Source organism: Mesoplodon densirostris, chromosome 10, assembly GCF_025265405.1.
Source record: "Mesoplodon densirostris isolate mMesDen1 chromosome 10, mMesDen1 primary haplotype, whole genome shotgun sequence".
Lineage (NCBI taxonomy): Eukaryota > Metazoa > Chordata > Mammalia > Artiodactyla > Ziphiidae > Mesoplodon > Mesoplodon densirostris.
In genome coordinates, this window is record NC_082670.1 from 106,368,950 (window position 1) to 106,385,091 (window position 16,142).

The following is a 16,142-nucleotide window of genomic DNA, read 5'->3' on the forward strand; positions in this document are numbered from 1 at the left end:
TCCATCAAAAAGAAGTGGCAGAACAGCAGCCAGCAACTGCCCCCATGTAATCAGCAACCACCGAGCAAGCTCTCAGAGAAACAATTACTCGAGGTACAAGGGGGACACAGGAGGGCTCGGAGTCATGCCCTCTTCACAGGGCTCTAGGGGGAAGTTAGGGCACACGCTCATGAAACACTCCTAACAGGAGCAGGCAGGGTATAAGAAGTACCAGAAGTTTGCCTCAATCTTCTTCTGGTAATGAGGCCAGTTATGTGTCAATATAAATAAAAGGTAAGACCCAAAGGAGCAGAAAGTATGTTTAAGTGCTACCAGAGTTCAGATGAGGGAGAAACCACTGAGACTAGAAATGATCAAGAGAAGCATGATGGAAGGGATGGCATCATACAGGCTCCTCTTCTGGTTGCTATAGCAAGCATGCGGCCACTTAGCCCACCCCAGATATAAGTGTTTTAGAAGGTAGGTAAGAAGACCCCTCCACAGCATGAAGATGCAAGTTCTCTGTGTTCCCAAGCAGTGAAGACTGCTCCCTCACTCATAAATGACTCCTGCCCACAGGGGCAATGGCTGACAAAAGGTCAACAAGTGCTGCCAACAATCCTAAGCAGTTCCTAACAAACACCCCCATAAAGAGGACATTCGAGCCTTGAAGCGGGGGAGGGGTGGGCTCTGCACCAGTAGGAGGGGAACAGGCAGGGTTACTCCCAGGACAAAGCATCAGTGCATCTCCATGCAATTTCAAGCCCTTTTGAACAAGTTTCTAAACAATGTCTTAGGTACAAAAAATCATAATGGAATTTTCATTCTGGTCTCTTTGTAAAGAAAAGACTAGTTTAGTTTCCCCATCATTCACCTACTAGGCATCACCATCCCTGTTCTACAGATGAGGAAACTGAAGCTTAGAGAGGGAAGGAACTTGATCACAACCATATCACAAGTGAAAGGCAGAGCTGCTGCTGTCCAGATCCAGGTCATGATGCCTAGACCACACTGCCAGAAAATGTCACAGCCAGAGTAAGGCTCACTGGATCAGCTCTGCCAGCCTCTTTTCACTGGAAACAGAGATGACACTATCTACGTGATGACTCTCCATGATGCCCGAATAAGGACATGGGTAAGGTAGTGTGGGTAACAAAGGAACATTCTTCTGCCTAAACAACTTTTTCACATCAATGAAACAGGCATATCAATGCCTCCGTGCCTGGCACAGTGCCTGGCACATGGCAGGAGCTCAGTCTATTTGTAATTATTTCTTTATTGGAGCTACTGCTTCTATATCTATAAATCCAATCCTATTTAAAGTGGAGTCTCTAAAGAAAGAAAACTGATTAAGAATAGAGAGAAAGGGACTCCCTTGGTGGCACAATGGTTAAGAATCCGTCTGCCAATGCAGGGGGCATGGGTTTGAGCCCTGGTCCGGGAAGATCCCACATGCCACGGAGCAAATAAGCCCGTGTGCCACAGCTACTGAGCCTGTGCTCTAGAGCTCCCAAGCCGCGACTACTAAGCCCGCATGCCTAGAGCCCATGCACCGCAACGAAGAGTAGCCCCTGCTCACTGCAACTAGAGAAAGCCCACGCACAGCAATGAAGACCCAATGCAGCCAGAAAAAGAAATAAAGAGAGAGAGACTGGGACTTCCCTGGTGGTCCAGTGGGTAAGACTCAGCACTCCCAATGCAGGGGGCCCGTGTTCAATCCCTGGTCAGGGAACTAAATCCCTCATGCATGCCACAACTAAGAGTTCACATTCTGCAACTAAGAAGTCTGCACGCCACAACTAAAGAGCCCGCATGCCTCAAAGAAGAGCCCACATGCCACAATTAAGACCCGGCACGGCGAAAATAAATAAATAGTAAATAAATAAATATTTAAGGATAGAGAGAAATGGCTTGATAACAACCAAACAACATGACTCTCAAAAACTAAACGCAAGTCTGACAATGTTAACATGACCAAATGGCATAATATTACCAACCATTCTTCACTGGGGTCCTGGGGAGGAGGGATATCTTTTTCAGAAACGGTTTCTTCATCATCATCTCTTTCTGTCTTTCTATAATCTCTATTGGCGCCAATCTCTTCCATTTCTTTGTGTTTGTCTATGATCTTCTGTGTGAAATCCACAAGGTACATATCCTCCACTTCTTCATCTAGGACATAAAAATCAATTTTCAGATTCTTGACATTAAAGAAGAAGACCACACATGGAATTGATATGAAGCAGTCACATTCATCACTATGTAGCTATATTACCCGACAATTCAGTAGTTGATGTCTCCACCCACCCCCTAAATGCTCACAAAGACACAGAGCCACCTCGAGACTGACAGGGAAGATGTAAATAGGCCACTGGACACATATACCACATAAAAAAATCTTTAGAAGCCTAATGTTTTCTGCTGCCTTGTCAATAACAAAAGACTTTAAGATAACAAAACCGTTTGATTTCAAGAGACTCATATAGGGCCTCCCTGGTGGCGCAGTGGTTAAGAGTCCGCCTGCCGATGCAGGGGATACGGGTTCGTGCCCCGGTCTGGGAGCATCCCATATGCCGCGGAGCGGCTGGGCCCGTGAGCCATGGCCGCTGGGCCTGCGCATCCGGAGCCTGTGCTCCGCAACGGGAGAGGCCACAACAGTGAGAGGCCCGCATACCGCAAAAAGAAAAAAAAAAAAAAAAAAAAAAAAAAGAGACTCATATAGCCAATTACATAATACAGAAGCAGAACTGTATTTCTCAGTAAGTCTTTGTGGCTATCAGTAATACCCCTCTCTAAACATGTGGGCCATATCCCATAACCCTAATTATACTGCTACAGTATGGCAAATGTTTGAAGGGTCATAACACAGGTCAAAGAAGTAATCTGAATTCTTTTCAATCCAAAGAACACCACTTTTCAGGTAAGGCACAGTGCCAGGATCTGCAGGGCATACAGAGATGTGTGAAGTGCCATCTGCCTGCAGGCTTCACGATCTACTTGAGCTAACACATACACTGAAAGTTAAATAGCAATCCATGATTTTAATTTAACACAGGATAACGGATGTATTCACAATGTTTCATGAAGTTTCACTCTGCTAGATTTAAGCTCTAAGGAACAGATAGTAGGTTCCCTACTACCAGGGGCTGGTGTTACCCTCACTGTACAGTGGAGAATAGCTGAGGCTCCAAAACTTGACTAGCCCGAACATGCTGGTCCAATATGCCTATCAGGAGGTAGGCCTGCCGGTATGGACAGGACCAAATCTCCACGTCCACACACTCCTTTGGACTTGATTTCTATATTAACAATATAAGTAAAGTTTGAATCAAACGAAAAAAGACTTTTTTTTTAAGCCACAAAAACATGTGATTCAAATGGGAAAGAGATATACGTTCCCAGAACTGAGTTGTAAGACCATGTAACAGTGAGGCCTCCTGCTGACTGACACCCTGCTGCTTCTTTAGGAAGGCAAAACCTCTCCCAGGGCCCTCAGCTTTGCGAGCACCCAAACTGCCCATGCTGGGCTCCCCACCACACAGGGAACAGGCCTCTGCTGTCTGGGCAGCCCGTGATCAGGGTCCCGCCCCGCTGCTCTCCTGCTGCCCCACTGCCCCCTCTCCCCGCCCCTCTGACCCAGCCCTGCTAGTCGGCCCTGCCAGCTCTGGCCCTCTCCTCCCTCCGATCTGCTCTCTCCTTTCTGCCCCTGCAGAATCCCTTTCTCCAGTTTTCCAACGCCTTCAAGACCCCCATCAGAGCCACCTTCTCCCTAGAGACTTCCACACATGCTTTTTAAAGGCAAGAAGATATGCACTGCCTTATAAAATCTCTTCTACTGCTGCTGAACTGTAGGTTGGGTTTTGTTTTTCTGGGGCGGGTATGAGAAAAGGGGGATCTTTTTATTATTATCTTAAAAGCAACTATAAGCACATCACAGAAAAAAACTAAAAATAGAGAAAAACAGGGAAAAAGGAACCATAACTCCAGTACCCTGATATAACCATAATTCCTCCCAGGTTTTTTTTTAACATAGCAATAACTGTAATTGTGGCCTATTTAGACCTTGCTTCCTAAGTTTGTTTTGTGCTGTGCCATTTTCCTCCACTGATGATACGCCCCTTTGAGGGCAGAGGCAGAGAATCCGGCTTATACCGTACTGGCTTGTCCCTTCATAGCACCTATCATGGGGCCCAGCACCCACGGGGCAACTGAAAAACTACTGCTGATTTTCTTGTCTCTGTGCTGGCACGGAAAGTAATCAATTTTATTTTTTAAATTTCTCCCTATTCTTACAATTATTTTAACAAATAATAAAATACCACAGAGGTGTATGAATTACAGAAAATAAAGATACATAAATAATCTTATTTACCTATAAAGTCTCCTTTAGTCATTTTTTCATATAATTTGGCTTTTTCTTCCAATTTCTCCCTAGTAGTAAAAAAAAAAAAAAAAGCAAGTATTAGAAATGGTCTTATCATTGCAACTCCTGATAATTCTGCCCCATACCCAGCCTTACTGCTGCAACCTGCCCAAGGGACCCAGCCTGACAACTAGAGCTGAAACCCCACCCTGAGGGGACCCTCAGGCCCAGCCAGGTCTGCTCTGCCAACTAAGCGTAAGCTCCGTGAAAGCCTAGCCCATGTTTCTCTCATTCATGACTGTATCCCAGGGCCTAAAACAGTATCTGGTGCATAGCAGATGCTCTGTAAGTATTTGATGAGTGAATACATGAATGAATTAAGATTCCAATTTAATTTAAGTGCTAAATGTAACTTAAATACCAAAAAAAGAGAGATGTCTAAACAAAAACATTTTCTGTTTGCAACCTTCCAAATGGATCACCAAATTCCATTTGTTTTACAAATTCCTTGTCTTACACAAGGGTCCCTGGTCTCCCTTGGCTCATCAGGCCTAAGGGAGGTAGAGACCAACTTCTTGGAAGTCTGTTAAAAATATGATCATGTCTATTTTATACAGAACATGAATAATGTATTCATGACGAATAGCTAATAAAAACAAACATCAACCCTGGTATTTCAATACAGCAGTCTCTCTGCTCATGTTAATTCTAGAGACATTTATTCTTTCGTGGGTAAGACAGCTGACAATTCTTTTATTCTAGAAATACCTACGATGGTAAAGAGCCCCAAAGAAGTCATCTGAGTTTTTGCTTGTGAAGGATCACACTTAACCATAATAGAAAATTTCATTTCTAATGGTGTCCCAAGGGAATTCCCTAGCGGTTCAGTGGTTAGGGCTCTGTGCTTCCACTACAGGGGGCATGGGTTCAATCCCTGGTTGGGAAACTAAAATCCCACATACCATGCAGCACAGCCAAAATAGTATTAATAATAATAATAATAATAATAATAATAATAATAATAATAATAATAATAATAATGGTGTCCCAAGGCAATAAAGTCCCTTGGTCACACCGCTGTGTGCTCTGGAACAAGTGACTTAACCTCTCATACACCTCAATTCCCACATCACAATAGGAAAGATAGCATTGCCTCTTAGGGTTGTAATGAGGATTAATTAGATAATACATGTAAAGCATGCCACCAGTTACAGCCTCTTCGCTTCTGTGTCAGAAAGATTCCTCTTTCATTTTACACATTCATTCGCAAGCACTGACTACATAAGTGCCAAGCACTGTTTTAGGTGCATAAGACAAAGTTCCAGCTCTCATGGGGGTCACACTCTAGAGAGGGAGAAAGACAATAAATAAATCAATGAAAAAGAAGATTTCAGACAGTGAGAAGAAGGGAAGGAAATAAAAGCATGTTTTCCCAATAGAGACCCTTTATCATGCATTGATGGAGTGCACTGTGGACCAGCTTAGTCATATCAACTTCTAAGAGGTTAAGTTGCTCTTTTTCAGATGGAGCTTAAGGTAACAAGCAGTCTCATTACAGAATCTCATCATCTTAGTAAAAATAAAACTTCAAAAAATTTAGAAAACAAAATACACTGTCTGGACCGAGAAAATGGGCAGGACACTAAGATAGGGTAGTCAGGGGAAACCTCTGAAGAGGACGTTTGGCCTAAGGCTTGCATAGCAAGAAGTCAACCATGGAAGGAACCTTCAGGGAGAAAGCAAGTCACCCAGAGGAAAGATGAAGAGGGAATGAACTTGACATGTTCAAGGAGACACCAGCGTGGTAGAGGGTGCTGAACAAAGAGGAGAGTGGTACAAAATAAACACAACAGAGACAGGTGGGGACACAAGTGCAAGGGAAAGGATAAGAAGTTTGGATGCAGTGTAACAGAAAGAAGACAGTTTTAAGATGGCAGGAAGAGTCTTCAGATGAATAATGGAGGGACTTCCCTGGTGGCGCAGTGGTTAAGAATCCGCCTGCCAATGTAGGGGACACGGGTTCGAGCCCTGGTCCAGGAAGATCCCACATGCTGTGGAGTAACTAAGCCTGTGCACCACAACTACTGAGCCTGCGCTCTAGAGCCCATGCTCTGCAACAAGAGAACCACCGCAATGAGAAGCTCGCACACCACAACAAAGAGCAGCCCCTGCTCGCCACAACTAGAGAAAGCCCGTGTGTAGCAACGAAGACCCAATGCAGCCAAAAAATATACATAAATAAATAAATAAATAAATTAAAAAATAATGGAGATCAAGGAAGATGTCAGGGAAATGGCCACTGGATTAAGTAGATGAGGAAGTCATTGGTGACTGTAAAGAACATTTCTTCAGTCAAGTAGTGAAGATGGAATTCAGAGGGCAAGGGTATGGGACACTTATCTGGAAACCACTATGTGCCAGACACTATGTATCTCCTTTAATCTCTTAAAGGGCTTCATGAGTTAAGTATTAACCACCACACCTCACAGATAAGGAAAGAGTCTCAATGGAAAAGTAACTTGCCTGAGGCCTTACATCCTCATGGAACTACCTCTGCCTGTTGTAAGCTCTGGAGAGGTGCAGAAGTCCTGCAGATCATGGGGAGACTTGATTCCCCATGAGCACAATGAACGTATTATGTAGAAAGTTACTGGATAGAAAAATCATAGCAAAGTACCAAGGAATACTCTGTTATACAGAGGAAACTAAAAAAGATCATGCCCATAATTAATACTCAATGGTGAAAAGTTGGAAGCTTTTACTCTAAGGTCAGAAACAAGACAAGGATGCCTACCCTTAACATTTTTACTCAGTGTAGTATTGGAAGTTCTAGCCAGAACAATTAGGCAAGAAAAAAAAAAAAAAGGCATCCAAATCAAAAAGGAAGAAATAAAACTAACACTATTTGCAGATGACATAACATTATATATAGAAAATCCCGGGCTTCCCTGGTGGAACAGTGGTTAAGAATCCACCTGCCAATGCAGGAGACACGGGTTTGAGCCCTGGTCCGGAAGATCCCACATGCCATGGAGCAACTAAGCCTGGGCGCCACAACTACTGAGCCTGCGTGCCTGGAGTCCACGCTCAGCAACACCACTGCAATGAGAAGCCCTCCCACAGCAACGAAGAGTAGCCCCTGCTCACCGCAACTAGAGAAAAGCCTGCATGCAGCAACAAAGACCCAATGCAGCCAAAAATAAATAATAAAAAAAAAGAAAAAAAAATCCCAAAGACTCCACCAAAAAACTGTTGGCACTAAGAAATGAACTCAGTGAAGTTGCAGGATACAAAATCAATACACAGGGCTTCCCTGGTGGCGCAGTGGTTGAGAGTCCGCTTGCCCATGCAGGGGACACGGATTCATGCCCTGGTCCAGGAAGATCCCACATGCCGCGGAGCGGCTGGGCCTGTGAGCCATGGCCGCTGGGCCTGCACGTCCAGAGCCTGTGCTCTGCAATGGGAGAGGCCACAACAGTGAGAGGCCCATGTACCGCAAAAAAAAAAAAACAAAAAAAACCCCAAAATCAATACACAAAACTCTGTTGCGTTTCTATACACTAATAATGATCTATCAGAAAGAGAAAATAAGAAAACAATCCCATTTACAATTGCATCAAAAAGAACAGAAGAGACTTCCCTGGCCATCCAGTGGTTAAGACTCCACGCTTCCACTGCAGGGGGCGCAGGTTCAATCCCTGGCTGGGGAACTGAGATTCCGCATGCCATGTGGCACAGCCAAAAAAAAAATCATAAAATACTTTGGAATAAATTTAACAAAGGAGATGAAAGACCTATACACTGAAAACTACAGAGCACTGATGAAGAAACTGAAGATGATACACATAAGTGGAAAGATATTTACAGATTAGAAGAATACTGTTAAAATGTCCATACTACCCAAAGCAATCTACAAAATCAAAGCAATCCCTGTTAAAACTCCAATGGCATTTTTCGCAGAAATAGAATGAACAACCCTAAAATTTGTATGGAAGCACAAAAGATCCCCAAAGAGCCAAAGCAATTCTGGAAAAGAAGAACAAAGCTGGAGGCATCATGCTCCCCGATTACAAACTATATTACAAAGCCATAGTAATCAAAACAGTATGGTATTGGCATAAAAACAGACACAGATCAATGGAATGGAAAGAGAGCCCAGAAACAAACCCACACACATACGGTCATTTAATTTATAACAAACAAGCCAAGAATATGCAATGGGAAAAGGACAGTCTCTTCAATAAATGGTGTTGGGAAAACTGTACAGCCACATGCAAAAGAATGAAACTAGACCACTATCGTACACAAAAACTAACTCAAAATGGAATAAAAACTTGAATGTAAGACCTGAAACCATAAAACTCCTAGAAGAAAACACAGGCAACAAGTTCCCTGACATCCGCTGTGGCACTGATTTTTTTTGGATTCGACATGAAAAGCAAAGGCAACAAAAGCAAAAATAAAGAAGAGGAATTATATCAAACTAAAAAGCTTCTGCAGAACAAAGGAAATCATCAACAAAATGAAAAAGCAACCTATTGGATGGGAGGAAATATTTACAAATCATTTATCTGACAAAGGCTTAATAGCCAAAATAAACAAAGAACTTACAACTCAACAGCAAAAGAACAATCCAATTTAAAAAATGGACCTGAATAGATATTTTTTCAAAGACATGCAGATGGCCAACAGGTACATGAAAAGGTGCTCAGCATCACTAATCATGAGGGAAACGCAAATCAAAACCACAATGAGATATCACCTCATACCTGTTAGAATGGCTACTATCAAAAAGACAAGAAATAACAAGTGTTGGCTAGTGAGGATGTGTACAAAAGGAAACTTTCATGCACTGTTGGTGGGAATGTAAACTGGTATAGCCACTATGGAAAAAGAGTATGGAGATTCCTCACAAAATAAAAATAGAACTACCATATGGGGACTTCTCTGGAAGTTCAGTGATTAAGACTCTGCACTTCCAATGCAGAGGGTTGGGGAACTAAGATCCTGCATGCCGCACAGCGTGGCCAAAAAAAAAAAAAAGAACTACCATATGATCCAGCAATTCCACCTCTGGGTATTTATCTGAAGTAAACGAAAACACTAATTCAAAAGATACATGCACCCCCATGTTCATTATAGCATTATTTACAATAGCCAAGATAAGGATACAATCTAAGTGTCCACTGATGTATGAACGGATAAAGAAAAGGTGACATACATACACAATGGAATACTATTCAGCCATAAAAAACAATGAAATCTTGCTATTTGCAATGTTATGGATGGACCTTGAGGGCATTATGCTAAGTGACATAAGTCAGACAAAGAAGACAAATACCATATGATTTCATTTATACGTGAAATTAAAAAAAAAAACCCAAACAAAAAAACCCTAAACAAAAAAACTAACAAGTTCATAGATACAGAGAACAGAATGGTGGTCACCAGAGGTGGCAGGGGGTGGGGAGAAAATGGGTGAAATGGGTGAAGGGGGTCAAAATGTACAAACTTCCAGTTACAAAATAAGTAAGTCATGGGGATGTAACGTACAGTATAATGACTGTATTGCATATTTGAAGTCTGTTAAAAGAGTAGATCTCAAAAGTTCTCATCACAAGACAAAAAAAACTAACTATGTGTGGTGATAGATGTTAACTAGATTTATTGTGGTGATCATTTCACAATATATACAAATATCAAGTTATTATGTTGTACACCTGCAACTAATATAACATTATATTTCAATTATATCTTAATAAAATACATATATAAAGCATAAAAAAATTATAGCATCTTTCAACAAAATTAAAATTCTAAGAATAATGTCCAGTAGTGAGAAAAATGTCTCAAAAGTGAACATACCTTTAAGTCAAGTCTCATGTCTGTTGAGGATAGGCCAAACACTAAGAAAAACAATCCCCCAAATGGGCTAATATTCTGCCCTTTATTCTCAGACCCAAAAGAGTTGAGGAGCCTTAGCAACCACTGTTTTCAACTTTCATTATGCAATGGATCCAAAAGCACATGTGCCAGTCATGACAGACATTAAAACTTGGGATTCTGAGTCCAGGGTGATACTGCAAATAAGGGAAGAGCTCTTCTTTACAGAAGAATGCCAGCTAATAAACAGAATGAAAAAATAATAAACATGGAATGATAGAATTAGAAAAATTCTAACTCTGAAATCATCAGTGTAATAATTGACTCATCAGTGATGACACAACAGTCACATGAAAACATACTGGCGAACAGGATACTCACAGTCTCAGTTTCCCTCCTTAGATTGTTATTAATTACAAATGTGGAAGAGCATCTTTACAGTGGAAAAATCTAGCAGACCTACCTTAACTGAGTGATCAAAGTTATCATCACCAATAATGACTTAAACTGACATCATGAACCTCCCGATGTGATTCAATAGGAGGACATATCATCACCTATATATTCAATAGTATTCTTACCAACAACAGTTAGTGTGACTCTAATCAGATTGTGGGACACTGTAGAAACAACTGGGCTGGACTCTTTAAAAAACATTAATGGCATAACAGACAACAAAAAGGCAAGGGAAGTGTTCTAGATTAAGAGAGACTAAAGAGATATGAAAATTAAATGCTATGTGTACTCTTTGATTGACTCTTGGATTAAATGTTTTAAAAAACAATAAAGGACATTACCTTTATTTAGGATAACTGGTGAAATCTGAATATGGACCATATAATAGCACTATTTTGTCAGTGTCAAATTTCTTGGGTATGACAGTAATATTGTGATTATGCAGGATAATGTCCTTATTCTTAAAAGACATACGCTGAAATATTTAGAGGTAAAGTATCATGATGTTTAACAAAGTTTCTCTACACACACTGGAGAGAGGGAGGGGGAAGAAGAAAGTAAATTTTAAAAGATGTTAATTGGTGAACTTAGGTGAGAAGGATTAGAATATTCACCATACTCTTCTTTCAAATATTCGGTAGGTTTGAAGTCTTTCATATTAAAAAGTTGAGGGGGAAATTCAGTTTCTAAATGCTAATAGCATGCCACCTAGTAGCCCCAAACCACACCACCATGGGGACACTTCTTAAACACTTGTTGATAACCTCACTGCCTAACAGGGGCTCAAAGTGGGACTGTTTTCATCTTTTAAACTGAGGCTTTCTCTTATCTTCTTAGAAGACTATAAATATGTCTGCAAATTATATTATTTTCAGAGTAATAGAGTATTTGGCTAGAAGGATGATAAAAATTAAAATTGTAAATCAAAAAGAGTAAAAGTTGAACTTTCATTCCTTTGCCTGGGTAGCCACAACGGCAGCTACGTTTATCAGAGCAAAACTTTACCTCGCTTTGTCCAAAGTCTTCTGTTCCTCAATCTTCTGTTCAGCATCCTTCTCAGCTCTATTAGAAACTCCTGTGTTTTGTCTGCTCCAGATACTTGGTTTCTGGAGAATAATTTAAAAAGACAAGACAGAATCACCAAACGATTGCAAACTCTCTACTTGTCTTGTACATCAGAAGGAAAAAAAAGATAATTAGATCTTATGAATCAGTGGAAATAACTAGACTTCTGACAGCCAACCTATGTCGTGCAAATACACTGTACATAGCAAAGCTGGAGCTGAAAAAAAAAAGCCCTGATTAAATAAAAAAAATTTCTTTATACAATTGCAGTTACTTCTCTTTTATCTCCTGAATGATTACAACCGAATTCAAGACTAATGAAAACATATATAACAGAGATTTAGTAATACAAGTAACAGATACCATTAGCTATAAAATTGTAAAAACATTCACAACTCTTAAAGACCCAGCTATATTTCTGCTATATTTCTATATTATCTAATTGTTTATCTCTGTTTGGATTTATAACACCTGTAAAACTAGATAATCTTCCATGGGAATGTAAATAAACACATACTATCAGCATGTACTATTCCAAAAGAAGTGCTAAAGAATTAGATCATTATAATGCGCTTTTAAATCTTACAATTTCTATCTTAATATTTAAAACATTTCATGCAGATGTTCAAATACAAGACAGAAATTTTTATGTAGCAGACACCATGAACACTTTCAAAAAACCTAAGTAGAGTGTAATTTCCCTATGTTTGGAAATGATGGAGATAATTAGATCTTATTTTTACCTTAGTAGTTGGTTTTGGTTTCCCCAAAACTCCAGCATCTTTTAGAAGTTTTTCTTGTTTGAATTCTTCTTGTTTTCGGAAGAGTTCAGCCTTAAGGTCTACCAACTAAAATAAAACCAATAAGCAAACAAAAACAATTAATTGTAATGAGTGACTGGATTTCTAAGTTTTTATAATTCTCAAAACAAGATTACAAGCTCCTATAAATGGACAAAAATGGATATAAAAATAAATGTTTAAATGTAGAATCTAGTACAAAATAAAACCAAGTCATATTTCATTCCAGCTCTGTTGTAAATGTATTTAACTTTCAACACTTCAAGGCTTTCCTCTGGGCAAGGGGAGAGTGATAAAGCAAGGTAAATGAAATCTGCATCTTTTTTTTGTTTGTTTTTTGTTTTGTTTTTTTGTGGTACGTGGGCCTCTCACTGTTGTGGCCTCTCCCGTTGCGGATCACAGGCTACGGACGCACAGGCTCAGCGGCCATGGCTCACGGGCCTAGCCACTCCGCGGCATGTGGGATCTTCCCAGACCCACGGCATGTGGGATCTTCCCGGACCGGGGCACGAACCCGTGTCCCCTGCATTGGCAGGCGGACTCTCAACCACTGCGCCACCAGGGAAGCCCAAATCTGCATCTTTTAGATTCAGATTCAACTAACATTATTAGGCACCTTCTGTCTGACTGGCACTGTTCTTGGCTTTTTCTTGTAGTAATTTCACTTAAACATCACAACAATTTATTATTTCTATAGGAAAACGTCTTTGTTCATCAACAATCTGAGCACCAGTGTATGTCTGGCACTTAACATTGAAGAGCAAGATACCAACATAAATTAGACATACTCCTGCCTCAAAGAGCCTACAATCTCCTAAGAAATGTAACTTACAATACCAGTCAGTTGTAATAAATGCCGTGAAGAGTGGAATTAAGTAGCAAAAAGTTCAGATAAAGCAGTATTTCCTTCTGGCCAGAGTTATCAGAGATGGCTTTGAAATGATGCTTAAAGGACAGGCAAGATTTCAACAGCTAGAAATAAAATGGACTGAGTGAATTTTGTTTCAGCATGTTTTGGAAACTGCAAGTTTAGCCGAACAACAGGGTTCAAGAACAGGAAAGCCAGAGCAAAGGGAACAGGGGAGTTGGATCAGTCACCACTATCTACTCCAAAAAAGGATGTAATGAGTTTCCTTTTTAAGGATCCAAGTACAGCTGCTTATACACTGTACATTACATTTATAAAGCAGATACTTATAAAGCCCAGCATCACAAACTAACTTTTAAGGGAAATCAAAATGACTGAGCTCAATGATTTCTATTTTGGAAGAAAGCAATTTAAAAATAGGCTTGGCAGGGTTTTTAATAATGCCAAGGGCAGGTTCATTCTAGGGCCTAATACTTTAAATTTTAAAAAACAAATTTAAAACTTAAGCCTTGGGACTTCTCTGGTGGTCCAATTGTAAAGAATCTGCCTTCCGATGCAGGGGATGTCGGTTTGATCCCTAGTCGGGGAACTAAAATTCCCACATGCCACGGGGCAACTAAGCCCACATGCTGCAGACTACAGAGCCCACGCTCCACAACTAGAGAGTGAAAACCCGCACACCACAACTAGAGAGAAGCCAAGCGCCACAACGAAAGATCCCACATGCCGCAACTAAGACCTGACGCAGCCAAAAAATATAAATAAATAAATAAAGTTACAGGTATCAGTAAAAAAAAAAGACTTGTACATTTAAGGAAAAAAAACTTAAACCTTTTCTTCTAAGCCTTCTTTTTTTTTTTTTTTTTTTTTGATGTGGACCATTTTTAAAGTCTTTATTGAATTTGTTACAATATTACTTCTATTTTGTCTTTTGGTTTTTTGGCCCAGAGACATGTGGGATCTTAGCTTCCCAATCAGGGATCGAACCCGCGTCCCCTGCATTGGAAGACGAAGTCTTAACCACTGGACTGCCAGGAAAGTCCCTCTAAGACTTCTTAACTACATCGATTTTCTAGCCAGACATTTTCCTATTAAACTTTTGAACTTTAAAATGAAGATGCTCAGGGCTTCCCTGGCGGCGCAGTGGTTGAGAGTCCGCCTGCCGATGCTGCCGATGCAAGGGATGCGGGTTCGTGCCCCGGCCCGGGAAGATCCCACATGCCGCGGAGCAGCTGGGCCTGTGAGCCATGGCCGCTGAGCCTGCGTGTCCGGAGCCTGTGCTCCGCAACGGGAGAGGCCACAACAGTGAGAGGCCCACGTACCGCAACAACAACAAAAAAATAGAAGATGCTCAGAAAAGTGTCAATTCCCAGATGGCATTCACATTATGAGTATTGCTAATTTTAACCCGTCAGGAAAGGATAACTTTAATTTTACAGCTTTTTGATTCCTAATCCTCTAACATAATAACTAGTACGAATTTTCAGTATTAGACGGGGGAAAGGAGCTCAAATATTGGGCTACTTCCATCTTTTCCTTCACACTGCTTGCATCCTAACATTCTGCAGTAAATCCAAGATTAAACGAAAGGTTAGGCAATTTGCTCTGATATAACGGAAAAGACAACAGCTTTGGAGTCAAACAGATGGAGTGAGCCCAGTTCTACCACTAAGAACTCAGTATGTAAGCTGGAGAAAGCCACTTCATTTTCTGAGCCTCAATGGCATCACCTATAAAATGGGGATATTACTAGCACCTGCCTCCTAAAGCCGTCAGGAAGATTCGATGAGGTAGTGCATACAAAGTGCTGGCACAAAAATACTCAGAACAGGTTTTCTTCCTAGAAGCAACTAACTTAATGCTGTTTACATTCTGTTAGACCTTACAGCTCCCAGGCAGCGCAGCCTACGGGTGTATTAACAACTGTTTAGTTCCTGGTGGGGACGCTGGGCATCTCGGACCCTGGGGAACAAATCACACTCTCTAATATTCTGGGGGGACCATGCCGGTCCCTGAACTTTAGGGAAACATATCTGCACAGCTAGCAGAGGCTGCGTTCCACCTCTGACGGTAACGAAGACAAGGCTGGCAAGGAGGCCTGGCCTGTTGTCGCGGAGGGGAGGCAGGGACATTCCAAACCCGGAAAAGACACCAGGTTCTGGTTCGCGTCTGAGGGGCAAGCCTGGTGCCGGTGCACGGCGGAGGGGAGACGTCATGTTCAGGGTTCTGTAAGCAAGAAGTGGGCCCTGACTTTTTCTGGGAGAAAAGCCAGGTGCCGGGGATCCTGTCTGAGGGGAGGCCAAGTTTGGGTCTCCGAGTGAAGAAACAAACGAGGTCGAGATTCTTGTTCGGCAGAGGCGGGGAGACGCGGAGCCCGCAGCATCATCTACACCCGTACTCACCGAGGACGCCGTGACGTCCAAGGGCTTTTTCCTCCGGTCCATGGTCGCACTAGAACCTCCCGGCCCAAAGCGAACGCCTCACCGGATCCCCGCTGGCCTCTTATACCGGCTTCCGGCGTAACCGGAAGTGTCCTCATGAGAGAGCCGCTGTTTACGACGCTGACACCATCTTGAGAAGGTCATGATGTGGCGCACACTGCGTCCTTCACTATTTTGAGAAGATCAGCGTGCCCAGAAGTGAAGGTAACTGCTAAGGCCATCTTGAAGAGGGCGGAAGGTAAAAGGACTAGTGTTGTCGCCATCTTGAGAAGGGCGGCATACGTCTT

General features: G+C 41.7%; 1 protein-coding gene across 1 annotated transcript in view; it reads right to left on the reverse strand.

The window, feature by feature from the left end:
* The window catches only part of CCDC174 (coiled-coil domain containing 174), a 29,330-nt gene extending 13,404 nt beyond the window's left edge, over window positions 1-15,926 (reverse strand). The window contains exons 1-5 of the mRNA XM_060110068.1: window positions 15,817-15,926; window positions 12,490-12,594; window positions 11,687-11,787; window positions 4,352-4,410; window positions 1,977-2,151 (exon numbers count right to left, since the gene is read on the reverse strand). Of these exons, the coding sequence (XP_059966051.1) occupies window positions 1,977-2,151; window positions 4,352-4,410; window positions 11,687-11,787; window positions 12,490-12,594; window positions 15,817-15,858 (482 nt within the window). The 5' untranslated portion in view covers window positions 15,859-15,926. The remainder of the gene's footprint in view (window positions 1-1,976; window positions 2,152-4,351; window positions 4,411-11,686; window positions 11,788-12,489; window positions 12,595-15,816) is intronic.
* Between the last annotated feature and the right edge of the window lie 216 nt (window positions 15,927-16,142).